The sequence below is a fragment of the Nycticebus coucang genome, chromosome 1 (genome assembly GCF_027406575.1).
Source record: "Nycticebus coucang isolate mNycCou1 chromosome 1, mNycCou1.pri, whole genome shotgun sequence".
Taxonomy (NCBI): domain Eukaryota; kingdom Metazoa; phylum Chordata; class Mammalia; order Primates; family Lorisidae; genus Nycticebus; species Nycticebus coucang.
The window spans coordinates 23,875,221-23,903,004 of record NC_069780.1 but is presented as its reverse complement, the minus strand read 5'-3'; the positions used below and the strand labels follow the sequence as shown (position 1 = coordinate 23,903,004).

The following is a 27,784-nucleotide window of genomic DNA, read 5'->3' as shown; positions in this document are numbered from 1 at the left end:
CCCCCCGGTTGTCCTCTCCTCAAAATTGCCACCACCCTGGAAGCTTCCAAATCCAGGCAGACAACAAATACAAAGGCCTGGCTCTTTCACCACCAAGGAGCTTGCCCACTAGCAACACCTGCCCCCCCCAGCCCCCTCAGGAACGGCTGAATACCTGCTCAACCCCATCCAGGTTCCTCGTCCTAAGACCTGGCTTTGTGTGGCCTATTAGCTGTCGCCCCACTTTCATTCCCTTCCTACACTGGCCCAGGCACCCAGCCCCTTGATGACAATAATTCTTATTTTCCAGGACCTCTTGCTTATATGCCTGATAAACTCCAGCTCTACAAGAATCCAATCATTGCTGCAAGTAGAAAAATAAAGTCACAAGCCACAGAGAAAAGCGGCATGTGTAACCTCATAGCTGAGAGTAGTGGCTGGGTACTCACCGCATGCTTGGTGCGTAGCTGATTTCATCTTCCGAGCAATTCCATGCAGTAGATAGTCACATCCCTCTCATCTTTAAGGGTAAGAAACTGAGCTGAGAGGTCGAAGCGTGCCTAATCACACTCCTGTAGGAATGAGTGAGCCTGTTCTCACAGGAAGGGGGCCCCGCCACTGTGGATGTCCTCAGCCCTGCACTCGGTGCTGCCCACCCCACCTGGCTGTGCTTCCCCAGCCACCTGCTGTTCCCCACAGTGCGAGGTGGGGACCTTCACTTCCCTCAAACCACTGAGCCCCTGCCTTCCCCTCATTCTCAGCAGCTGCCTGTGCTTCCTAACTACAGGAAAATAGGAGCTATCAGACGGTTTCTCTTGCTTTTTTTGCCACAAACTGTACAAACTCACCTGTGTCTGCCTCCTTGGGGCACCTTCCCTCCTGTCACAACATGAAATTTTCAAAGACAAAAAAAGGGCACAATTATAAAGTAACAGTCATGTTTTTCCCAAGGAGAGAATGAAACCATTTTATTTAGGGGAATGTTAAAACAAAGCCATATACAATTTGTAACAAATACAATTGTTCCCTAGTCCTGAATAGTTACAGTATATACAAATTCCGTAAGGCACTGGTTCCCCAAAAGAACACAAATGAGTCTTCTTTTCAAACAGACAAAACCTCTGAATATTACCAACTCTTCTCCAAAAAAATACAGCACTGTGGAGTTCTGTTTTGTTTTACAAAAGGAATCATAACTGGTAAATTAAATCACTTGTGAGGCCACTTCTTTCGTTTCCACTGCTAATCTATATGACTCAGTTTTCTAAGAAGATATAAATACTGAACATGCTCAAGTTTAAAAAATTATATTTCTCTCAGTGCCTTTCCACCCACAAACAAAGAAAACCAGAATAGACCAACAACATAAAACTCTTAATGAATATGCATGACCCTAGGAACATGAAACGCGGTCCTCACTAAGTACGCGCTAGGCTTGACTGCACTTCAGCTGAAATGTGACACAGCTTCCCGGTAAATAAAATCGGAGCACACCTTCTAAGAAGCTTTCTGTTTGGGGAATTCAAAAATTGTCACTAGTGGCTTTTGAGCGGTGCTTTCCAGGAGGTCAAAGGCCTGTATCCTCATAATGTTCATAGCACTTTACTCGTAATTTAACTGTCTACACACTTTTATAAATAAATATTATGTTTCATTTAGTACTTTATCAACCATAATATTTTACTCTCTAATCCACATAATGGAGTTGACCCAGACTCCAGACTGAACATAATATTTATATATACATATATATTTATATAATATATACAAACATAAACTATAAACCTGAACATCTTGGCATACAAAATGTATCTAACAACTAATAATTTAGGATTCCTTTGCAACGGAGGGGTTAGGAGAAAATCTTAGCCTTTGAAATAGTCCTAAAAGTAAACTATCAACTACATTATTAATTTCCAGGTTCTCACTTTCTTGAGAGAAAGACAAAACGTAAAAATAAAATTCACCTCTGAGCGACTAGAAATTTTAAAATGTTAAAGAGCACTGGGAAGCAAGTAGGTAGTTTTTAAGAACAATTTAGTATTATCTAAGTAAAGTAGACTTTGGTAAAATACAGAGAAAAATCTATCCCTAAATAAATTCTTGTCCCATTGAAAGACTATTAATAGCTAAGTGGGTCTTTTTAAGTATCTCGGAAATACTTTTAAAATATTCATAGTAAATAATTCAGGTCAGAGATCAGAAAATAAACTACTGATTTTTTTTTTCAAAGCAACAAAACAAATAATATAGAAGAAATCTGGATACTATTTTAGTTTCTTCCCATTCTGGAGCCAAAACCGCCTTTAGAAATCTAGTTTACTTTTAAATCATCTCCCCACAAAATATTCTGATTTGAAGTTATCAATGTTCAAGTATTTACCAAAAAGAAAACACAATTTTAGCTAAGATATAAGCCCTACCTCCCTAAATTTAGGGAAACTCAAGAAATACAAACATTTCCACTTAACTGGCATAAAATATTTACTATTTGTTTGTAGAGGATCTGCTTAGAGGCACTGAAGTTTCTCTCCAAGGCTCAGATGATTAAAGTTCTAACCACATATTACTTCTAAGCTATCACAAAGAATATTATTTAATGCAAGAGGAAGGAACTTTTACATTGCTATTGAGGTTATTTTAGTATCAATAAAAGCAGCATTCTGCTATAATTATATTTAGAACCAACCATTTTACTCATTCAAAAAAAAACCCCCAAATTTTTCAAATTCAAGGATTAAAAAATTCTTTCTTATGGCTTATGTGGCTATGAATTCAGCACTGGGAGAGTGAACGCAAAATACAGAATAACTGTTCCTCCTCCTAATTCCCCCTACCTGTTAAGCACAGCTCACACTCACTGCTTTAGGATGTTTTCTGGATGAACAAGTCACCAGCTGCAAGCCTACTTCAGAAGTGAGAAAAATATTTTCTCATTTTTCATGCAGCTGTCCAATTTTCAAAAATCTTTCATCCTTCAGTCACCCAGTGGTGAAAATGTGTTATAAAACACTGCCCCCTGGAGTATTCTGGAAGAAATGCTTTTTGGTGTGTGTTTTTTTTTTTTTTTAAGGTCAAGGGGAGAGAAAGTACGTCCAAATTCTTTACTAACCACTACAGAATTTCTAAGCAGCAAAAGAAAACTACAGTATGGAAATGTAAATGTGTAAGGTTGAGAGACACGTGTGCCAATTTTAGACTTTAGCGATTTCTACTGCTAAGGAATACCAGCCTTGTCAGAGATTTTATTTATGTTGCTCCAAAGTTAAAACCCTGTAGAACTGAGCTGGTAAAGAGATGTTTTGCACAAGTGCTACAGAAAAGAAAAATTAACAAATTAAACAGTGAGTTGAATATGAAAATGAGTCAGCATTCCTTAGGTGTGAAATGGTCACTAAAAACATACACACTCCATCCCTATTGATTTTAGAATAATAAATCACAGCAGCTATAATATTTTGTGGCCTCCACTCACTCTCCTCCCCTGTCCTATTTGAGGGTTACAGTTATGTATTTTCAAAATAAAATTTAGTTACATTAACTTAACAGATGCTTCCTCTCTTTTAACTCAGACACATACCACAGACAGAGTTACATAAAGAAACTATCCTTATGTATGGAAAATAAGGTGTATATACTTTTTTCCTTGTGCTTTTGAGATTGGCTCCTTTGTGTATATAAGAAACAAACCATCTGCACCCTCATCCTCCTCCCTGAAGCTTGCTGACACGTTCTTCTTACAACACAAGAGCAAATTATCTATTTTAAAGCATCTTGTCTTCAGCACAACCGTGGCAATTTTACTTAACATTGATCCTTTGATTTGAGAGATCAAAAGCATGCAAGGTCAATTCTCTGCACATCAAAATATCTTTTAATGAAAAGGAAGGAATTTTAGCAAGAAAGAAAAGCCTAACATAACCAGAAACAGGAAGTGGTTCTTACACTTCTGTAAGAATCACATAAAACCTTCATTTGTTCCATATTGTGTGAAGCTGCAAAAAGGCCACCTACAGGAATTCCAAAACTAGTCCTAGACGGGTGGTATTGTACCCAGGTGCGTTCACATTGTGAGGCAGCCTCAAAGGCGGGGCTGGCCCCAGTGGTCTGAGGAAGCCAGGCGTGGGCGTGGGGGGTGGTAAGATGAGTTCCATTCTCTGTTCTCCAACTTCACAGACTGACTTTTGGTTTGTAGAGTGCAACAATGTTTTACCAATGGAAAAACACATACTTTAATTTACCTTCCAGCTGAGTTTTTGGGAAGAACTTTTGCTGTTACTATTTAAACTATAGTAGTATAAACCTTAAAACATCCACATTACTTATTATATTTTGGCAAAATTAAAGCATCTTTAAAAAAAAAAAAAAGGCAATCCCAAAATACAGGGCTTTCTTAGAAAGCAACATGCGTCAAATCTTGAACAAGTTACCCAAGCGGTTCCTCCCTCCTGCAGACAGACACAGACCAATCTGTGCCTCTGGGAACTTGTGTCTCTGTCCAGGGTGCTCCCTGAGAGGGGAGGTCTGAACCCACTGGGAAGCAGGACGATGTTCAAGGTTGTGACTGTGGATACTCCTTTAACGACTTTTGCTCGGCCCACAAACAGAGAAGTATCTGTTGGCTTTCTGCAGAGAAGCTTACTTTTTCTCTCATATCAGAGTTTAATGTCCTGGGACTCTGACATTTTGGCAAGTGTTTTCTTAACACGCAGGGCTGTCAATCTCGAAGCAGGGTTGTGAGCCCAGCATTCTGTCATGAGTTTCCCCATCTGCCTCAGACACTAAGGAAGAGAAAAAGAAAATACATTTCTCTCTCAGCACTTGATACAATTTAGCTTTTAATTCTGAATTCGTGAAGTTTGAATTTTTTTTTTTTTTTTTTGAGACAGGGTCTCACTATGTCACCCTCAGTAGAGTGCTGTGCTATCACAGCTCACAGCAACCTCAAATTCTTGGGTTTACTCGATTCTCTTGCCTCAGCCTCCCAAGTAGCCGGGACTACAGGCACCTGCCACAATGCCTGGTTATTTTTTTGTTGTTGCAGTTGTCATTGTTGCCTCAGCTGGCTCGGGCCAGGTTCAAACCCACCACCCTTGGTGTATGTGGCTGGCTCCATAACCACTGTGCTACGGGCACTGAGCCCGAATATTATTTTTTAAAGGTACCCTTAAAATGATATAGAAATAAATTTCCATTAAAATTGTTTTCATGCAAAATTGCATATGACTAAAATAGATTCTTGTGCCTTCCCTGTGATAGGAGCAAGCAGGTGGTTTTACTGACTGTAGCAGGGTGCCTCTGAAGTCAGTACGAAGCAAACGCTATGTATAAAAACACCCAGGGAGTCTGTATTCTGCTCCACACTCCCAGATTGTTTACAACACTTGATAACTTTCAGTCTTTTATCTAATTCCATACAATTCAAACAAACACGAATATTCCTAAATCACCGCTGTCTGCTACCACAATACCATCACACTGTACAATTGATGGACATTAATGATCTGCATAACATCACTAGAACCTTCTCCTGTGTTTTGGTATATCAATTATTGGTCTTCCTGTTGAAAAGCACAATTTTCTAATTTCATTAGAAATCCTCAGTGAGGAGATTTTGAGTTACACCAATGGCCATAACCACTTTTGAAATAATATAAAGCTTTCTGCACAGTTTGCTGGAAAACATATATATTTTTCAGCATTTCAGTAACTAGACAGAAAACCAATGAACCAAAGGCTATTTTTAAACAAATCTTACACTGAAGAAGCAGTTTATAAAGTGCTCTGTACATTTCTTTGTAGTGGTGTTGGTACACATTTGATAAGAGCCTTTTTGTCTCTAGAGGTACTTCAAGCTCATCTTGAATGTTTTAGCCTGCCAGAGAACTCCAGAATGTGGCGCATTTGAAGGCTGAGAGGTGGGAGGGGAGAAGTGTGGAGCAGGAGATGCTGTCAGAAAGGGCCTGACTGTGTCCTCCTTCCCGGCGGGCGGCTCCTTTCTAGACCCAAGAACACGTCCCCCTAGGCCCATGGCGCAGAACTGAACATGGATTGGCTCACCTCATACGTCATCATTCTTATTAGCTAAACACAGCGGAATCAGGCATCTCCACTGGTTGACTCATGTCCCTTCTGTGTATGGAAAACTCAGTTCACATGCTTAACTTTTTCTCCCATCAAAACAGGAGAATCCCGTATGTGGGTTTGTGATGGAGAAAAATCATTGTGCTTTAAAAACACACATAGCGAACTAAGAACCTTTAACAAAAATTTCAAGATGTCAGAAGTAAACGAAATAATGTTAATATGTTATACATGCTAAATGGTGACTTATTTGATACATTCTAGAGGCAGCAAAATAAAATTATAAAACAAGAAATAAATAATACACTATGCTTATTTTCATCTAAATTACTGTAATGATGCACTGCCACCACATAGAATTCCTGTAGTGGAATTATCTAGAATTATCTAGAATGTTGGCAAAAGAAAAAAAGGTCTGTTTAGAAGTCAGGCACAGCTGCACAGTTATCTCACCTCATCACTGCTCCACCGGTTGGGGAAGGAGGGACGTAACTTCTTGATGCAGACGATCTCTCTCATGTCCTCGTACGAGGGGTCACTGGGCACGAGGTCGTGATAGGGAAGCTGATATTCTTCCATGATACCTAAAAGTACGTATTATTATTTTTTCTGTGAAGTAGAAACAGCAGTCTAACAAAACAACTGTTCTCAAAGCAAAGTGCTATCAGTATTAAAGACAAGTTCAGGCTAAAAACCAGCAAAATAACTCTTGAAAACATTTACCCAAAAGGCACTTAATCTAACTTAGAAAAAAATAAATACAAAGCTCAAAGAAAAATATTTTTGTAGATCTTCAGGGTTTTTTTTTTTTCCTAAAGTCCGAAAGCTAAGTAAATCAAACATCTCAAATGTATTCTCAATTATATAAAAAGGCCAAATTAACAAATCTATATAAATCTCAATGCAGTTTAGAAGATGTATTCTGATCTCAAACTGAATAAAATGTAACTTTCTATTACTATCACCATAATAAATTTGGGAATGTATCCTTCCTAATTGAACAAAATGTCTGATTTATAATTTTTCTCCTTACTCATAAGAAGGTGGGTTGGGCATTTGTAAACCTAGCACTTTGGAAGGCTGAGGAGGGAGGACTGCTGGAGTTCAAGACTAGCCTGAGGGAAAGACCCCCTTCTCCACAAAAAAATAGAAAAAAAATAGCCAGGAAAGGTGGTGCATGCCTGTCGTCCCAGCTACTTGGGAGGCTAAGGCAGGATAATCACTTTCCAGGAGTTCGAATTTGCAATAAACTATGATGATACCACTGCACTCTAGCCTGGGTGACAGACGGACACCTTGTCCCAAAAGAAAAAAAAAAAAAAGAAGAAAGAAAGAAAGAATGCATTTTGACACCTTAAAAATCTCAAAAATTATATGGACCCAAAAATATTAACCCTGATTTAAGTGTAAAGGTTTTCTTATTTTTATTTTCTCCTTTAAATGTTCTGGAATAAATGTTCTGTATTTATCCAAACTTTTTGACAAGGAATACATTACTATTAGAACAGCACATATTGTTGAAAGGAGGATTAAGAAATACAGATCTATGCCGTCTTTACGAAAATGGCACTTACCCCGCTAACTTCTATCCCATTTCATCTTTCCTAGTATCTAATTTTTCTACCTCTTTCCTTTTGTCCTTTAAAAACGCAGGCTATTGTGTCTTCTAGCTCGCTCTGATTAACTCCTCTCAGTAATTACAAGCAGCCCCATCCTCAGGGTATGTGGCTCTGAACAATCTTTTCTCTTACTCCCTATCTCAAATCATCATTTACAGAGCTGTCACTGGTTTCCACCTTATGAAAACAATATCATCAAGTTGGCAGATTATGCAGAACATCATTAATTCAACAGGGGTTTACTCTGGCAAAATCTGGGGTCCGCGTAATACCCATTCTTATAAACTCAGGGAACCCATATAAAATCATAAAGGAGCAGAAGGTTCCAACGTTTTCTCAGACCAGTCCAACTCATGATTTGTTCTGTTCCCTGCTGTGACCACGCGGCTTAACTATATGCATGATCTAGTTAGTATTAGTTAGTTAGTATTTCCTCTCATTGTTTTTCTCCATAGGAGATCCTAAAATCACAGGCCTCACACAGGAGAGAAAGAGATACTTGGTTTATCTCCGTTCTTCCTTCCTTCTGAATCCTCAGGCCAATGCCCCTGGAAACACCTGGAGGGCAAAGAGCATGTCTGTTTAATTCATCTCCTATTTTTCCTGGTGTATACACCACAACAGACAAAGCAGGAATTATGTATTGATCAAATTTTGGCTTTGAACTATAGGACTTATCCCTTTCTCCTTAGCACATAATCAAATTTTTAAACTTACCCATGTTAGCTAACATTTAATTCTGTGTTTGCAACCTCAAAACTTTCTATCTCCTTTTTCCTTCCAAAGATGGAAAGGCCTACATCTGGATGTGTCTCCTTCACCCCAAAGTGGCTGGACTAGAAATACAAGCCCAAAACACATCAATGTCTTCATAAAGGAAAGTGTTAGAGAATAGAATTGTGTGTGCTTTCCTTCTCTGGAAAAAGAAGAGAAACCATGTGTTGAGAACCTATTATAAGTTTATAGCAAGGATGGAGATAGGTATTTTACATAATGCACCTTATCAAATTCTCAAAAACTATTCAGATGAAGAAACTTGAACCTGGGGGCTTCAGTTCAATAGGTATGGGCAGAACTGGGACTTCAGCATCTCAGAGGGACAAGAAAATGTTTCAGTACCTCTCAAATCTCCATTTGCGAAGACAGCCCCAGCAAAGCAATGAACACTCTGCTCTTTACATAAAGTTGAAAATCATTTCTCCTATATTAGGTCCCCAGGCTTTCCAATGTGGGCTTCTTGTAGCCCTATTTGCTATAAATGTTCAAGGAAACGTAATCTTGTACTTTCTTATCCCTCAACTTCCATAAACCTACCTTAATTAAGTGTAAGCATATTATTAAAAAATATATACTCTTTACAAAGTATGAAATCAAGGCACAGGGGATTAGTTAATTTCTATTTGGGTTACTTCTTCTCTTTGTCATACTTATGGTGGGAGATTTATTTAATATCTGGTTGGAGAAAATTTCCTGCATTAAATTTTCCTTTTGTGCAAAAGAGTTCTCTCACTACAGAGGAACGTGCTCTATTTCAAATTGCTTATAATAAGCCCAGAATTCCCACGCCGATGAGAAGGCATTTTATCACTGAAGATGATCTTTCTAACAGTGTGAGTGCCTATTGATTGACTATGTCTTGTTTATATTTACATACGATGCTAAATATGTTATGGCTCTACCAATCAAAATGAAAATTATTAATAATAAAGGTTTGCATGTGTTCAGTGCTATTTATGTGCCAAGTAACTTTGATTTTCTTTCAGGGAAACCACACGACCATCTGAGGTTGTGTACAATATACAATAATTTGCTTCATTCTTAAAAGAGGAACACGGAAACAAAGAAAAGCTCAGTAACTTGCCCCAGGTGTTACAGGTAACAAATAGCAGGTTAAAGAACAAATCTCAGGACTAGTTAAGTGTCTGCTACACTTTCAGAATCTTGGGCAAACTCATCTTTCAGGCCATTGTGAGGAACAATGGCCGCACCAAGGTTTTTAATGAGCACAACCATCCATTTGCAGAATAATTTATCAAGGCACTTGAAACGCAACAGCCTGAAACTCAGCTTCTCACCTAAAAGGTATCAGAGTTTACTGGAAGACAGATTATGCAGCAATCAAAATAGTCCACCCAGTAATACTTCTGAATATTTAAAGATGTCTTCTTATTTATTATAGAACGACTCTTACTAGGAAATCCTTACATTTGTGGAAAAATTACAATGAACAATAACAATATGATGATGTTTTAATTTACTTCTGATAAAAGCTGACGTTTTCAAATTGCTTTGTGGAGAAGTTGTACAGAAGTTAAAAAACAGGGGAGTTGCATTTATGTCCTACAGACATCTCTACTGTAGCAGTGAGTGGGGGGAGCACTGGAGGTGAGGCTGACGCACACCAGGTGGTGAGAAGAAGCTGGGAGGGGCAGGAGAGTGGTCTGACTTGCTAGAGCAACTGCTGGGCAAAAAGCCCAAGAGTGAGGGGAGATGACAGGCAGGAGAGAAGAGGGTGATCTCTGACAAGGCAAGGGAATGTGGCAGTGTGTCTAGGAGAGTCTCTTCAGTAGGAGGTGGAGGGAAGGAGGCAGTCAGGTTAAGATGTCAAGTATCATTTCCTGCGAGTACTGTGACTGCATCAATAGAAATAGAGGAGAAATATAAAAGGAAACATGATTGTGCAGACAGTGTGAGAATTTTGACTTCGGATCAAAAAGAAAGGATGTGCAATACTGCTAATAGTAGCTTTGCAAAGATGTGACTGTTTCTTACCTCCCGATACACATCTCCTAGCAACCTCCCAGAGGATGAGTCCAAAACTATACATGTCGGCCATGATATAAGATTGGAAGTGATTTCTGTTCAAGCTCTCATCCAACACTTCTGGGGGCATGTAGCGTTTGGTGCCCACCCGAGTGTTGGGTGGGATGTCAACTTCGTTTGTATCACTAGAGAAAAAGTAAAGCAAGGCGTTATTAGCATTGAACAGGCCCAACAAATGACCAAGGGAGGTGATTCCCAAACAAGTAGAAGGGGGGAAAGGAAAACCTGTAAGAAAAGAAAAGGGGTTTTGAAATATATTTCATTTCAAAGCTATATTAAATAATCATGTTAGAAACCATGTACAGGGCAGCTGGGAGAGGTGGTGTGCACCTGCTGTCCCAGCCATTTGAGGAGCTGAGGTAGGAGAAATTGAGCCCAGGACTTTGAGACCAGCCGGGAAAACATGGCAAAATCCCACCTCTCAAAAAAAAAAAAAAAAAACTGAAGTCTTACAAGAGTACATGTGAACTTTACTAGATGTATAACATAAATCTCTTAACACAACAACTAAGAAAATGCCGTGAAGGCTATGTTAACCAGTTTAATGAAAACATTTCAAATTGTATATAAAACCAGCACATTGTACCCCACGATTGCATTAATGTAACAGCTATGATTTAATAAAAAAAAACAAAAAACTGAAGATGAGATTCAGTCAAAATGAAGCTGCCACATATAAAACTACATTACCACTAGATCAAATTCAAACTCTAACCCACTGCTAAATATTTATTAAATATCTTAAAAAAAAAAAAAAAACCTTCCTCTCTTCATATTTTGATAGCTTTGCTCTTAAGATGGGTATGCATACATGCCAATTTAATTTGTTTGAGACAGTATTGTTTAAGCCAGCTGTTGGGAAACTCTTACATCTACAAACCAGCAAAAAAATGGGGTTGGAGACCAATAACACAAGCAAGTGTTTTACTTTAACAAGGCAGGAATACCTCAAAAAGCTTTCCGCTATCACTATTATTTCATGAACAAAATGATATTTAGGTTTCTGGGGTTTTTAGAAAAATTAAGGAATGATAGTATCTTTTTTTTTGGCCGGGGCTGGGTTTGAACCCACCACCTGCAGTATATGGGGCCGGCGCCCTACTCCTTGAGCCACAGGCACCACCCTGGAATATAGTATCTTTAGCTTTTTGAAAATTTCGCAACTTGGCCCATTCACTATTACCTCCCACAGAGGGGGAGAAAATTAATGCTGAAGGGATGAAGGGACAATCATCCGCAGACTGGGACTCAGGAGCCACTGTCTCAGGGCAGCGAGCTGCAGTCAGAGATCTGAGCTCGTGAGATGATTAAATCAGCTTGAACATGTGAAATCCCTGCAAGCACGGTCCGAGACACATATTAGATACTAAACACCTCTCATCAGAGAGTAAAGCAAGGAAGAAAAGCAACGTACCCCGGTTCTGACACAGGAGGAAACTATAAAACAGAAAAAGCTCAGAAACTCATTATTAAAGTATGTGGAAAACCTTGAATAAACCTTCCTATCTCCTGATCTTCCCCCTAAAACCTGAAAATTCGTGTTTTTCCTTTTCATTACATTCAAATTCAAGCATCTAAATGTTATTTCTTCTCAATATGGAAAACAGATTTATCTATCAAATACCACACATTATTCCACCACATTTACTAATACCCTAATAGCTTTAAAAAAAAGAAAGAAAGAAAAAAGCCTCTGGCTTTGATCCTTTTTCCTCAGTCTCTGGTAAAACATAAAACACGTAGTGTCATTGGGAAAATTCTGAGAATGGCAGGGAGTCCTATGTATATCTTAAAATACATTTCCTAAAACATAAACACAAAGCCTAATTTTAGAACCTTTAAAATTTACTTCAAGCTTCTTAGTAAAGCATCACAAGAATGGAGAAGTATGAATCCTATGTACTCAATTTTGATATGAGGACAATTAATGACAATTAAGGTTATGGGGTGGGGAGGAAAAGTAGAAAGAGGGACGGAGGGAGAGGGGTGGGGCCTTGGTGTGTGTCACACTTTATGGGGGCAAGACATGATTGCAAGAGGGACTTTACCTAACAATTGCAATCAGTGTAACCTGGCTTATTGTACCCTCAATGAGTCCCCAACAATAAAAAAAAAAAAAAATTTACTTCAAGCTAAAATCCTTAATCTAACACTGTTTCAACAGATATGTCATCAGTGTAGTAATTAGGTAGTAATTAGGCCCCTTCTGGTGTTCCAGGAGCAACAACTAGCCTGTTTTCTCAAACAAAAAAGTGTAAAAAAAAAAAAGTTTCAGTGTAAATTTCTTAAAAAATGGAAATAACTAAACAGCTGGTATTTCCTACCATTTGCAAACATACGTCTTAATGTTCTGGGTTAGTTTCTAAAACTAGAAAAGGGGGTTGTTTGTTTCTCTATTTTTACTAGTATAACAGAAAAATCTCATTTGTTTATATATCTAAACGGTAAATGGTAAGAAAAGAAAAGTGTGCTGAGAAGAGGCTGAGTAGTAATCTGGACGAAATAGCCAATTAAAAATGCGCTACAAAAGCCCGACTCAGGCATGAGAGAATCTCTCTCCCCCGGATCTATCTCCAGCATGAGAGAATCTCTCCCCCCACCCCCCATCCACCTCCAACATGAGAGAATCTCTCTGCCTCCCTGATCCGCCTCCAACATGAGAGAATCTCTCTTCTGCTGATCCGCCTCCAACATGAGAGAATCTCTCTCCCGCTGATCCGCCTCCAACATGAGAGAATCTCTCTCCTGCTGATCCACCTCCAACATGAGAGAATCTCTCTCCCTCCTGATCCGCCTCCAACATGAGAGAATCTCTCTCCCTCCTGATCTGCCTCCAACATGAGAGAATCTCTCTCCTGCTGATCTGCATCCAACATGAGAGAATCTCTCTCCCTCCTGTTTCACCTCCAACATGAGAGAATCTCTCTCCCGCTGATCCGCCTCCAACATGAGAGAATCTCTCTCCCTCCTAATCTGCCTCCAACATGAGAGAATCTCTCTCCCGCTGATCCGCCTCCAACATGAGAGAATCTCTCTCCTGCTGATCCGCCTCCAACATGAGAGAATCTCTCTCCCTCCTGATCCGCCTCCAACATGAGAGAATCTCTCTCCCTCCTGATCTGCCTCCAACACGAGAGAATCTCTCTTCTGCTGATCCACCTCCAACATGAGAGAATCTCTCTCCCTCCTGATCTGCCTCCAACATGAGAGAATCTCTCTCCCGCTGATCCGCCTCCAACATGAGAGAATCTCTCTCCCGCTGATCCGCCTCCAACATGAGAGAATCTCTCACCCTCCTGATCCGCCTCCAACATGAGAGAATCTCTCTCCCTCCTGATCTGCCTCCAACATGAGAGAATCTCTCTCCCGCTGATCCGCCTCCAACATGAGAGAATCTCTCTCCCGCTGATCCGCCTCCAACATGAGAGAATCTCTCTCCCGCTGATCCGCCTCCAACATGAGAGAATCTCTCTCCCTCCTGATCTGCCTCCAACATGAGAGAATCTCTCTCCTGCTGATCTGCATCCAACATGAGAGAATCTCTCTCCCTCCTGTTTCACCTCCAACATGAGAGAATCTCTCTCCCGCTGATCCGCCTCCAACATGAGAGAATCTCTCTCCCTCCTGATCTGCCTTCAACATGAGAGAATCTCTCTCCCGCTGATCCGCCTCCAACATGAGAGAATCTCTCTCCTGCTGATCCGCCTCCAACATGAGAGAATCTCTCTCCCTCCTGATCCGCCTCCAACATGAGAGAATCTCTCTCCCTCCTGATCCGCCTCCAACATGAGAGAATCTCTCTCCCGCTGATCCGCCTCCAACATGAGAGAATCTCTCTCCCGCTGATCCGCCTCCAACATGAGAGAATCTCTCTCCCTCCTGATCCGCCTCCAACATGAGAGAATCTCTCTCCCTCCTGATCTGCCTCCAACATGAGAGAATCTCTCTCCCGCTGATCTGCCTCCAACATGAGAGAATCTCTCTCCCGCTGATCCGCCTCCAACATGAGAGAATCTCTCTCCCGCTGATCCGCCTCCAACATGAGAGAATCTCTCTCCCTCCTGATCCGCCTCCAACATGAGAGAATCTCTCTCCCTCCTGATCCGCCTCCAACATGAGAGAATCTCTCTCCCTCCTGATCTGCCTCCAACATGAGAGAATCTCTCTCCCGCTGATCTGCCTCCAACATGAGAGAATCTCTCTCCCGCTGATCCGCCTCCAACATGAGAGAATCTCTCTCCCGCTGATCCGCCTCCAACATGAGAGAATCTCTCTCCCTCCTGATCCGCCTCCAACATGAGAGAATCTCTCTCCCTCCTGATCCGCCTCCAACATGAGAGAATCTCTCTCCCTCCTGATCCACCTCCAAATAGAGAATCTCTCTATCTCCAGATCAACCTCCAACATGAGAGAATCTCTCTCCCTCCTGTTTCGCCTCCAACATGAGAGAATCTCTCTCCCCCCAATCCACCTCCAACATGAGAGAATCTCTCTCCCTCCTATTTCGCCTCCAACATGAGAGAATCTCTCTCTCCCCAGATAGACCTCCAACATGAGAGAATCTCTCTCCCTCCTGTTTTGTCTCTAACACGAGAGAATCTCTATCCCTCCTGTTTCACCTCCAACATGAGAGAATCTCTCTCCCTCCTGATCCGCCTCCAACATGAGAGAATCTCTCTCCCTCCTGATCCGCCTCCAACATGAGAGAATCTCTCTCCCTCCTGATCCGCCTCCAACATGAGAGAATCTCTCTCCTTCCTGATCCGCCTCCAACATGAGAGAATCTCTCTCCCTCCTGATCCGCCTCCAACATGAGAGAATCTCTCTCCCTCCTGATCCGCCTCCAACATGAGAGAATCTCTCTCCCTCCTGATCCGCCTCCAACATGGGAGAATCTCTCTCCCTCCTGATCCGCCTCCAACATGGGAGAATCTCTCTCCCTCCTGATCCGCCTCCAACATGAGAGAATCTCTCTCCCTCCTGATCCGCCTCCAACATGAGAGAATCTCTCTCCCTCCTGATCCGCCTCCAGCATGAGAGAATCTCTCTCGCTCCTGATCCACCTCCAACATGAGACTCTCTCCCTCCTGATCCGCCAACATGAGAGAATCTCTCTCCCTTCTGATCTGCCTCCAACATGAGAGAATCTCTCTCCCTCCTGATCTACATGCAACATGAGAGAATCTCTCTCCCTCCTGATCCGCCTCCAACATGAGAGAATCTCTCTCCCTCCTGATCCGCCTCCAACATGAGAGAATCTCTCTCCCTCCTGATCCGCCTCCAACATGAGAGAATCTCTCTCCCTCCTGATCCACCTCCTCCTGATCCACCTCCAACATGAGAGAATCTCTCTCCCTCCTGATCCGCCTCCAACATGAGAGAATCTCTCTCCCTCCTGATCCGCCTCCAACATGAGAGAATCTCTCTCCCTCCTGATCCGCCTCCAACGTGAGAGAATCTCTCTCCCTCCTGATCCGCCTCCAACGTGAGAGAATCTCTCTCTCTCCTGATCCACCTCCAACGTGAGAGAATCTCTCTCCCTACGGATGCTGGTGGTGTGAACACGTGGTAGGCAAAGAATTAACGTTCCACCTAAATAAAAATCTTTCATCATTAGTGGACGACAGTAGCTGCGCCAGGTAAGAATCCTGTGCACCAAAAATAAATCAGGGGATTTGGATAAGGAAAGATGGCTAAGGGCCTAAACTATTAATATATTCCACATCATGTGCTCAATGGGAACCAAGAATGGTCTTAAGATAAGGCCCCATGGGAGCGCAGTGAGCAAGGCCAAAAATACACCTTGACCACCATCAATAAACATTTTAGGCAATTCCACTCCATTCTTACCCTTAGCTCCCTAAGGTTTATTTGGATTTGGGAGATCAGGAAGGGATACTGGAAACTATTAGCATACTAAGAGGTAACTGTTACCTAATTTAGAATTAAGATTTGTAAGGCTAGACTAAATTCTCTTTCCCTCAAATACTGCAAAAATACACAAGCAAGGATTGTGAATGTCTAGCAAACGCCAAAAACCAGTTCCCTCCTGAGGCCACACATGCTGAACACTACCCCGTCTCCTCCCCTGCGCCCCCCACCATGGGCGTTTTCCCTGGTATTATCTGAATAAATCTGTCCTATAATTTAAGATTATAAACTCCTTTAAACCCCAAATGTTTATCTAAATCATTTGGTAGGTCCCTAAAAGATACAGCCCCAATCCACCTCCACTCATAGCATGTCTTACATGGCAGGGAAAATAACATATTTTCAGGGGTGTCCGATCCATGGCCTACGGGTGGCAAGCTGACTTTGTGAGGACCTTTGTTGCTTATCTGTGGTGTTGGATGTGAGGAAAGATATACACAGACCTTTTTTTGCTTATCAGCCTTCCTTGGGGTTTGTCTACTTAACGTGTGGCCGAAAACAACTCATTTTTACTCCTTTGTGCACCAGAGAAAAAAGAAGATTGAACACCCGCAATGAAAGAAGAAAAGAAGAAAAGTGCCTGTTTACAGTAAATGCCATTATGGATAGTTTAAAGAGAAATATTTAAATCTCTATTATAAGGATGCCATAAAATAAAAGCTTACCAGTATCAAGGAGGATAAACAGAATTTGGTTGAGCAAATTAATTTTGCAAAACATCGCTATTAACCGAAAGGAAAATGCCGTTAGCACTATATTTAAATGACAAACATGCTCATTGGAAGTAATTCGTATCTGATATTGTAACGTGTGAGATCCTCCAAGACATGTAACTCTGTCCCTTCTTCCCTAAGGCACATGTGTATAGCAGAAAATAATTGAACTACAATTTCTTTCTTAGATTTTCGGTAACATCATCTTACCTGTTCCCAAATAACGGCAGAGAAAAACTGACCTCATATTAATCTTTGAGGCCAAAAATAAGTATTAAAATGATTTAATACCAGGGCACCAAGAATAAAGGAAGGAAAGGAGAACAGAGTCGAGTTACACGGCATGGTGCCTGGAAGGGTGAGACACAGCGTGCAGAGGTGCAGGGCCATGGAGAGAGGAGGCAGGCTGCTGGGAGGGCACCTTCAGCACCCTCCAACTTCCTGTCCACGGAGGGAGTACCAGGGAGAGATACAAGGTTGGCAAGAAAAGCCGACACCAAGCAGGGGATCTTGCCCTCTCTCACTCCCTGCTCTCGGCTCTCTTCTCTCTCTTTCTCCTTTCTTCCCCTCCACCCTCTGCCCTTTCTCTAATATAAAATAAAAGTATACTCTCATGTTCTAAAAGAAAAAAAAAAAAGGTAGCAAGTAAGGGGTGGAGAGTCATAAAAAATAACTGTAAACCCACAAAATAAGTCCAGGTACGGTGGCTCATGCCTGTATTCACAGCACTCGGGGAGGCTTAGACGGGTAAACAGCCTGAGCTCGGGAGTTAGAGCCTGAGCAGGACCAAGACCCTGTCTCTAAAAATAGCTGGGCGTCGTGGTAGGCAACTGTACTCCCAGCTACTCTGGAGGCCGAAGCAAGAAAATCACTTAAGCCCACGAGTATGAGGCTGCTGTGAGCTGTGATGCCATGGCACTCTACCCAGCGTTACAAAGTGAGACTCTCTCTCAAAGAAAAAATAAAAAACACAAAACGACACTGTGTACTCTAATGGTTACTTATGTATGTAGTCAAATTGTAAAATCATATATGAGAAATAAAAATGGGATGCTGGGAGGGAAACAAGATAATGAAACAGGAAGAGGAATGCAACAGCTATCTTCATTTACCTCTTTTAAAAAGAAAGAAAACTTGGTAAACGGTCTGTGAAGCTAGTGAATGATGCCCCATGAATATATCAATGTACACAGCTATGATTTAATAAAAATAAATAAAAATAAAAAGAAAGAAAAATAAGGTCACTATTTAACATTTGTTAATATTAAATTGTTACATGGATAGATCCTTCATATTTTGTTCTATATATTTCATAACATTTATAATATAAATATACAATATCTTATTAAATGTTAGAAAAAAGAAACCAGGAGCAGGAGGAACTAGAAACATGTATATTTCAATGATTGAGGAGTAAGTTATAGGCATGAGAAGCAGAAAACCAAAACACAGTCTAAATAAACGGAATGAAATGACAGAGAAGATGAGTTCCCACCAAAGAGAACTGAGAATATTTCATCAAAACCGTGGGTGTTGCCTTCACTGAGTAAGAAATGTGATCGCCCTTCTCCTTTCCCATGGAAAAGGGTCGGAAATATTCACACGAAAGGGTCATCATGGCTAAAGAAAAGGGTTTCGAGAATCACAGGAGTAGATCATTTTATTTATTTATGCTTTTAGAGCTAATATTCCCACTAGACCTAATATGGCTTTTGTCTCTGGCAATGGGAGTACCAACGAGATACACACTTGGGTAGAATCAGGAAAAAACAAAAATTTAAAGAAAATAAATTAAGAAATGTCAAGTAAATTCCTCTCCAGGAAAAAAAAAAAAAAGTATCTTTTTAGAATCACACTTCAATGGATATTTTTCTCAATAAACAGGATAAAATAAAAATATTTATAATTTTCTGAATTAAAACACACACACACAAAAAAAAAAAACCCAGAAACTTGAGAGATTGTGAGAAAGTGGAGAAGTCAGCCAGAGAGACAAGAGTCATCTTATCATGACCTTTGGCCTAGGGTCATGATAAGATGTTTAAGCCCTACGGGTGGGGGGGACCTGAGGAAAAATGACATGGTGACATGATTTTAGGACTACATTTTATACAATGCCTTCCAACACAATCTCTAGTAAAGACTCTTCCTTGAGCTGGTGGTGTTTGGGGATGCGAGGAACCAGCAACTACATTATGTGGAAAAGGCACAGTGTAGGGCGGTGCCTGTGGCTCAAAGAAGTAGGGCACCAGCCCCATACGCTGGAGGTGGCAGGTTCAGGCCCAGCCCCAGCCAAAAAACTGCATAAAAGAGAAAGGCACAGCGTATGTGCAGGTATGAAGCTGAGACGCCCAAGAGGAAAACAAGCTCCTTAAAATGCCTAGACATTCCGTGAATGACCCTATGGGACTAAGGAGAAATGGGCATGTTCAAGTCTAACTTTACCTGAGTCTCAAAATGCACAGCTGTTCTCAGCTGGGATTGCGTGAAGAGGCATGAAAACCTACTTCATCTTCCTGACCAAAATCACAGAGGTGACTGTAAGGGGAGGTCTACGCTGACGATCAAAGGGCTTCCTAAGTGTGTAGACACTCCAAGTGGCTCTTCTAACCCAGAGAGGACGCAAAGTGACAGTGCTCAAGACTATCTACTGCTTTAGGGTGGAGAGCAAAGGAGAAGACTCTGACTCAGAGAAGGGGGGGGAGAAAATGACAAGATACAAAACTAAGACTTTCCTCCCCTCTGATGAAGGCGCTGGGAGGGACATATCAAGGAGAGGGTGGCAGGGGACATATTTTACCACCAACATTGTTTACAACTTCAGCACATGGTGAGAATGAAAAGCACAAGGTGAGAAGTCATCAGTCTTGTCACCTACAGCAGTGCACTCCCTATTGCCTGGACCAGTGTGCTGCCCCCACATGGCCCGAGTACAGCACTGGTGGCCATGTGCGGTGAGGTGCTAGTGTCACTGTGGGCAGGAAGTCACAGGCTGGAGGTTGGAGAATGAAGGCAGGGTGGAGAATGAAGCGTGAGTCGCCCTTTGGTCTCAGTGAACAACACATGCCTTATATTCATGGCCCTCATGCATTTGATGAAGGGCAGACAAAAGATTTTTATTCGGGGGATGGAGAATAAAGGGGAGTTTTTAAAAATATAGTATCTCTATTAGCTTCATATTAAGTGTTTTTCACATTAATTAAACTTCCTAATCATAAATCCATACCAGGAATTCTGGTAAGCAATGTTATGCTTGAAAAAAGGAAGAAGAAAAGAAACCCCACTGCTTGCTTTAGCACAGAGCACATTCCCCACTGTACCATCAGGGGAAGTGAGAGTCTCAAGACAGCACAGCGGAACCCACATGGTCCTGAGAGGCGAGCGCTGACAGAGCTGTCAGCCCGACATGGCGGCTCCACCTCCCTGCGCCACTGGCACATGCCAGGGTCCTCCTGCTGGCTGCTGGTGCCTAGAGCAGAAAGGAAAGGGAGAGCAAGGGAGAAGGGAAAGAAAAGGACAACGGACAGTGAAAGACAAGAGAAGCAAACACTGTACACCTTTAATAATATAAAAAACTTTTTTAAAAAGCAAAAACGGCTGGCACACTAGCTCATGCCTGTAATCCTAGCACTCTGGGAGGGAGAGCCAGTGGATTGCTTGAGCTCAGGAGTTCGAGACCAGCCTGAGCAAGAGCAAGACTCTGCCTCTACTAAAAATAGAAAATCTAGCCAGGCATTGTGTTGTGCGCCTGTAATGCCAGCTACTTGGGAGGCTGGGGCAGGAGGATCCTTTGAGCCCAAGAATTTGAGGTTGCTGTGAGCTATGACACTACGGCACTCTACCCAGTGACACAGTGAGATTCTGTCTCAAATAAGTAAATAAAATAAAAAATAAAACACAAAAAAGCTAAAGTATAGTTTAAACTGTATTTCAAAGAATGGAGGGTTGCAAGAAGACACGTGAGGCCACTGGTTTGGTTTGCTTGAGGCTTGTAAGTGATGTCTGGAATTACCTATGCACTGCATATATTGGAGGATGTTAAATCACTTCTTAGGAAGACTATTTTCTACCCATCCCACCCCAAAGGATGAATGTTTCTTACGAGCCTACACAGAAAGGAGCTGTGTACATCCTTTTGTTTCCTGTAGCATCTTGTAGATAGCTGTGGAACAGATTTGCTGACATGAACTCTCCCCAGTTAGATGTTCACCAATGAGGAGAGTTTTCTGCAGCAATTTTCATCAGGATTTAATGCTGCTATGATTACATCCTGAGAAATCGCAGAGGTTCTTAGAAACAGAACTTCAGGACTGAAAACTCTTTAATTAAACAGAAGGTAGACAGGGCTGCAAAAACCCCAACTAGAGTGCGACTCTGCCACTAATGAGCTTAGGTCTGTGACTTCCATGAGTCACTCGACCACATCACTTTAAACTAGTGTATGGTGCCCCATGATCACATTAATGTACACAGCTATGATTTAATAAAACAAACAAACAAACAAACAAACCAGTAAGTATATAAACCAAAAGCAAGGCTAAAAATACTGACTTCAGAAAGACTCAGGAAACTCAGCACCCTCTGGGCGAGGTCACATATCTCTTTTACACTTGCACAATTTAACAATCATCAGCCAAGGGATGTGTGTGCAATAGCCTAGTTTTCACTGTAGGCTTTTTATTTAAAATTTAATACCTGAGAGCCTAAGCCAGGATTTCTTTTTCCTGTAAGAAAATATTTTATTCTGACACTGAAGTATCAGAAGGGTTCCTTGATTCTTCAGAGTGAAAAGCGAAAGGCTTTGTTAAGTTCCTTCGAGGCATTCCACAGGAGAGGGCTGGGGTAATAGTGAGGCCTGCCTGCATATCACCTGGATTAAATCTCTGCTGGGCAGGAAATGTATCAGCACTTACATCATTTTCAGGAGAGTACACGAGGAAACCAACACAGGATTTAAAAAAATTACATTAGCATAAAATCTCTAAGGCATTGTCTGCTCCCTCTCTGTGGCTCTCAACTTCCCTCGGATCTTCCCAGAAATGACCTAAAAGCCTAAGAGACCACTTACCACTACATACAGACCAGGGTACAGATTAAGTTCTCACATGAAGTTCACATATCAAGTCTGAGAATTCAGCGCTAGGTGACCTATAACTCTGCCTTTAATAAAACACTGTCTCTATGCATGTGCACACGCATGTACATGTAAAATATAAAAGTCAGGAAAAGAACAGAAACCAAATAAACATGTAAAGCAAGGTTGACAAGTCAGGCTCAGAAGTTGAGAAGAGCAAATTCTGAAACATAGAAAATAGAAATATAAGAAGGAATTTTGAGATTATCAAATGCAACCTCTAATTAATGACAGAGGACACTTAGCCATAAGAGTCTGCACAGCCAGCATCTACGCCGGCAGCTTCAGCTCTTTCTACTCTTGATGTACTAGTCAACATATGCCAAATAAATCTCTGAATTTTCTCTTAAAGTAGTCCCTTCTACTTCCTAGAATCAGGTTTTTGCATGAAATTTGAGAGGTCATTTAGTTCACTCCCCTTATATGAAGCAAAACTAAGTTTCATAAATATGAAATCTGAAAGAGTTTGCGAACTTGCCGCCATGCACTTACGTTGGCAGCACTGTACAGACAACTCAGTGAAGGTTCACAACCTTGGTTTATCAGCATCTCACAATTGTGTTCATATCAACATGTGGTGGTGTCTTGAGGAGTAGTGTTGCGTGTTTTTGTGTGCCAGCACAAGAATGTCAGGGCTTGAATTAAAGCAACGAAGAATGATTAAATTTCTTGTTACACTTGGCAAGAGTGGAAATAAAATCAGGGACATGTTAGTCCAAGTTTATAGGAATAATGCCATGAGGCAAACAGTACTATATAAATGGGTTAAACATATTCTGAGCACACTGAAAGGTGTCACTCATGAAGAGAGATCAGTAATGTGCAGAACTGCTGAAAACATTGCAAAAAATCATCAAATTGTGCATCAAAATTATTGGTAGACTGTGAGAGGCATAGAAGACCAAGTAAACTTTCATAAAGTAACCGGAAAATCTTAACTGAAAATCTAGGACAACAACTCATGGCTCTTGCATCATGACAATGCACCAGCTCACAGAGCACTGTCAATGAGGGTGTTTTTAGACATTAAATAAATAACTGCATTAGAACATTCTCTCTGCTCATCTGATATAGTCCCCAATTATTTTTTTCTTTATCCAAAGATAAAGGAAATATTGAAAGAAAGAATTTTGATGACAGTCAGGGCATCAAAGGTAATATGACAACAACTTTGATGTGATGGCCCTTCCAGAAAAAGAGTTCCAAATTGCTTTGAAGGGTGGACTAGGCACTGGTGTCAGTGCATAGCTTCCTAAGGGGAGTACTTCAAAGGTGACTGCAGTGATATTCAGCAATGAGGTATACAGCACTTTTTCCAGGATGAGTTTTGTGAACTTAATTGTCAGACCTTGTATAACAGATACTCACTTCCTTGTTTGCTTTAAGGTCTATACAGACGATCAGCTGTCGATTACTTTGCTGTTGCCTACATTTATTGATTCAAAACAATGTTAGAATACCTATTATGGATCTCTCACTGTGTCATGAGAAATGGGAAATATATTAATTAAGTTGGCCTGGATCCTGCTCACAAGATGCCCGATGACTAGTAGTAAAGATTAGGCACGTACCAAATAAATTACAAAACCAGGCAGACAAGGACCTGGAAATTACAATAGGATCATAGAAGATGGTGCCCTTATTCTTAGCTGGGGTAAGAATGAAGTGACTTAGAGGCAACTATGAGATGGGATTAAGATACATGGACAAACCAGGACATGCAATCAGAAGCAAGGCATCAGTAAACACAGGGTATATAAGAATAAAACTCACATTCAGTCCAGTTTTACAAAGGAAAGCATATAAATTGGGGAGTTTGCAGAGTATAAAACTAGAAAGAAAGATTTAGTCCAGAATGTGTAGGATTTCTGGAGCTAGGAAAAATGCAGTCCATATGGAATCATTTATCCATTACGTAAAAATTTTAAGCAACACCTAAGTATTGGGCACCAGAGACAGACACTAGGAATTCGAATTCATACACCACTTCTGATCCACTTCCAGGGGTTTTACTCTCTACTGGGAGTGACAGTTAAGTGGTCAATGTTTGCAGAACAACAGTGCGAGAAATGTCATGATAATACAAGACAGACAGAGTCCCAATGGAGAACACAGAATAGGGAATAATAATAGAAGATTTCTCAAAGGAAGAAATTGTGAAGATCAGTAATAGTTATCTAGACATAAAAGGGATTTGAGTATTCAGGTAATGGCAAAAGCATGTTAAAAACACTTGGCAGTGTAAGAAATAGGAGGTGTTCAGAATAAATATAGCAGAAGGCTAGAAATGTGGTGGGATTATGGCGAAAGAATAGTCTGGACTCAGAAAAGGTAGGGTCCACTGCACCAAGGACTCCAACTACATTTTAACTCGAAGCCATGGGAAACCATGAAATTATTATGCTTTATGAAAATAAACCTGGTGGCAGCACATAGAAAAGATTGGGAAGAGTAAGACAAAAACAAAAAGAAGCCACAAAATATTTTACCCAAGAATCTAGAAAAATGATACAGGGAGCTCAAACTGGCCCAGTACAAGTGAGACTATCGAAAGACAGAATTCATTCAATGGAATCAAAAATTAGGTTATAAAGAAAATGTTAGACACCCATGCTTTAAAATGGACATACCAGGAAACCAAGCAGTGGTTTTCCCCTGCTTTAGGAAACTTTATTCCGCAAAGTACATATGGAATAAAAACAGAGCAGAACCTAGAGAAAGAGAGAAGGAGGAACCTGGATTCCAAAGGTACATCAAGAAAACAGGAGGAAAAAGGTTTGGGTGCTGCCGATAGTGTGACAGCAAGAAAAAAGGCCACTGGTGACCAAAATCAATGGGGTCTCTCAATAAAGCAAAGTCAGGAAAGGATGGAGCAGAAGCCAAATCACAAGGCAACTATTAATTACCAGGTGGTGAAAACAAATTAGCCTTTGGACTCTGGAGAAATTGAACTGGGGAGGGAAGAAGAGAATGGCTGGTAATTTGAGGAACATTGTGGACATTTTTTTGACAGCAGAGACTTGGACTTTAGTTCAGGACAAAGAATTCAGAAGACAGAGAGGATTTAATAATCTTTACTAGCAAGAATTTCGTATTTCTAACTTTAATCTACAGCTCAAATAATGTCCTCTTGCTTTGTTTTTGAAGATCAAGAATTTCAATTTGCCATCCTCTAAATGGTGAAGACCTTTATATATTTGGGGTCCATTACTAAATTACACTTTTACTTCTGGATGAAAGTACCAACCCATTAGTACTTTCCCGTGAGTTTTATTTTCCAAAATTTTAATCATCTCCATGGCTTTTCTGTGCTCCCTTCTCCACATTCTACTGAGTTTTCTTTAGAAAAACCGCAGGGTCTAACAATTTAATAAAGGCTATGCCGAAACTGGGTTCTTAAAAAGGTAGTTATATGATGCTCCCTCTACACCAGCAGTTTGCAAACTCATTTTGTTTTGTTTTCCAAACAGAACAATGTGATTAAATGATCTTGGAGATAAAAGGAGCCCTTCTGATTAAAGTGAAAGTGAGCAAAATAGAGTTCCAACTACTCAATGTGTCCTTTCCCTACGGTGCAGAAGCTACTGATGTAACCCCAAGGAGCCCCAGGGGCCTGAAAACCACTGTTTACAGCATGTTCTGGCATGTGTATCTATGTGTCGCATTCACTGTTTAAGCTACAGGATGACACAGAGCTGAATAATAGCTGTGTTTTGTTTATTAGTTTCTAACATTCCCGTAAAACATTTACGCAAGTTTCCCTTGCCATACCACATGAAATCATTGCCTTTACCCCAACCAAATCTTCAGTTTGTTCCTGAAACTTTTTCCTACTAACAAATGGTATGCAGCATTCTGGCCAGGAATTCTGGCCCAGCATTAGCTACCTCCGTTGCACTTAGCTTCACAACAGCTGCAAACGTTACGTGAAGAGTCCCTAAGCCAGGTCACTCGATGAGGAATGAGGACAGAAACTACAAGACTGACCCAAACGTGCTGCGTTGCCAATGACATGTGTGGTATTTTTTCCCTTTCCAAAGAAAAGTCTAAATTAATAAAATTCCTCTTCTTCTAAATTTTCTGGAAGCACTGAGCTATAAAATGTATAATCTATAAAAAGTGATAGAAAGAATCATAAAAAGTATACACCTTCACTTTAATACTAACCTAATAAACTTAACAGCCAGACCCAGGTCAGCTATACAGCACGTTCCATTTTTCTTCACGAGGATATTTTTACTTTTCAGGTCTCGGTGGGCAATTGCTGGTTTGCCTTGAGTACTAAAGATTTCGGTATGTAAGTGACACAAGCCACTGACAGAAGAGTAGGCTAACTTCAGCATTGATTTAGTGTCCAGGGTGGTGGATTTCAGATAATCATAAAGGGAACCATTTTCATGATAGTCTGTGATTAGGTACAACTGGGTCCAGGACCCTGTCCCTTTGATATCTGCAGCAATGAACCCTAAAAGGAAACAAGACAAAAAGGGTTGGTGGTGTTTTCTGAATAGTAGCAGGAATAATTCATATTCTCAAAAATCATTCTTTCCCACAGGTATCTTCTGTTGAACATATTACCTCATTTTCTTATTGTGGCTCTGACGGTATTAAATTACTGACGCCAATCAGAGACAAGCAAAATTGTAGGGGTAGAGAGAGATTAAGAGTGTGCAGCTAAAGGCAAGCTCTCGTTCTGACCAGTAGTTGATGAAGACATTGTTTACAAAACAGGGGCTTAAGGCACCCCACACTCTCATTCTCTTTCTACTTGAACAACTGAGATAGACCATTCCTAAATTAAGAACATAAAATATAAATCGATTGTCAAGATAAACTCTTGATAGAAATAAATCCTGCAGATAAAATTCCTACAAACTATTCCCAACATTTAAACTAAAATATACTCTTTCAAATCCCTAAGAAACCCTAAAAATTCCAATATTACATTTGCATTTGCTGTTTCTTGAGAAAAAATACTTGAGAGTATTCCATTTCCAGCCCACCATTCATTCGCAGAAGTGCCTTAGTCATTCCTCCTGTGAAGTCTCCCCTGAGAAGCTTATGACGTTCTTGGGCTCGGGCCAGGAAGAAAACTTCAATACATTTCATAACGGGTCTAGACAGATGAGTTAGCATGCAGATGTTAACAGAAAGGCAGAGGAAAGCTAAGAAACCCTGAACATTGCACTACAGACTTTTACTCACCCAAAATGTTTTCATGCCTCATCAACACTGTCTGATATATTTCTGTCTCTCTGAACCAGCTGGCTTCTTCTGTAGTGAAGAACACTTTCACAGCTACCTTTTCGCCACGCCACTTTCCCATCCAAACTTCCCCATAGCGACCTTTTCCAATCTGTTTCACCATCTGAATCTGCTTAGCTATAGTCCTTTGGACCTGTTAAATCCCAAAACACACTGTTAGTGTATTCACAGCACTACAGATTTGTTTAACTTTTTTCCCACAGAGAAGAAACAATTACTGCATTTAAAATATATTT

At 40.8% G+C, this 27,784-nt stretch overlaps 1 protein-coding gene across 3 annotated transcripts in view; it reads right to left on the bottom strand.

Moving 5' to 3' along the window:
* Nucleotides 1-925: 925 nt before the first annotated feature.
* BMPR1B (bone morphogenetic protein receptor type 1B) overlaps nt 926-27,784 on the bottom strand; it is a 393,880-nt gene continuing 367,021 nt past the window's right edge. For all 3 annotated transcript variants that reach the window (XM_053609422.1, XM_053609511.1, XM_053609343.1), the window contains 5 exons: nt 27,489-27,681; nt 26,451-26,748; nt 10,455-10,630; nt 6,517-6,647; nt 926-4,760 (listed from right to left, as the gene is read on the bottom strand). In XM_053609422.1, the coding sequence (XP_053465397.1) occupies nt 4,635-4,760; nt 6,517-6,647; nt 10,455-10,630; nt 26,451-26,748; nt 27,489-27,681 (924 nt within the window). In that variant the 3' untranslated portion in view covers nt 926-4,634. The remainder of the gene's footprint in view (nt 4,761-6,516; nt 6,648-10,454; nt 10,631-26,450; nt 26,749-27,488; nt 27,682-27,784) is intronic.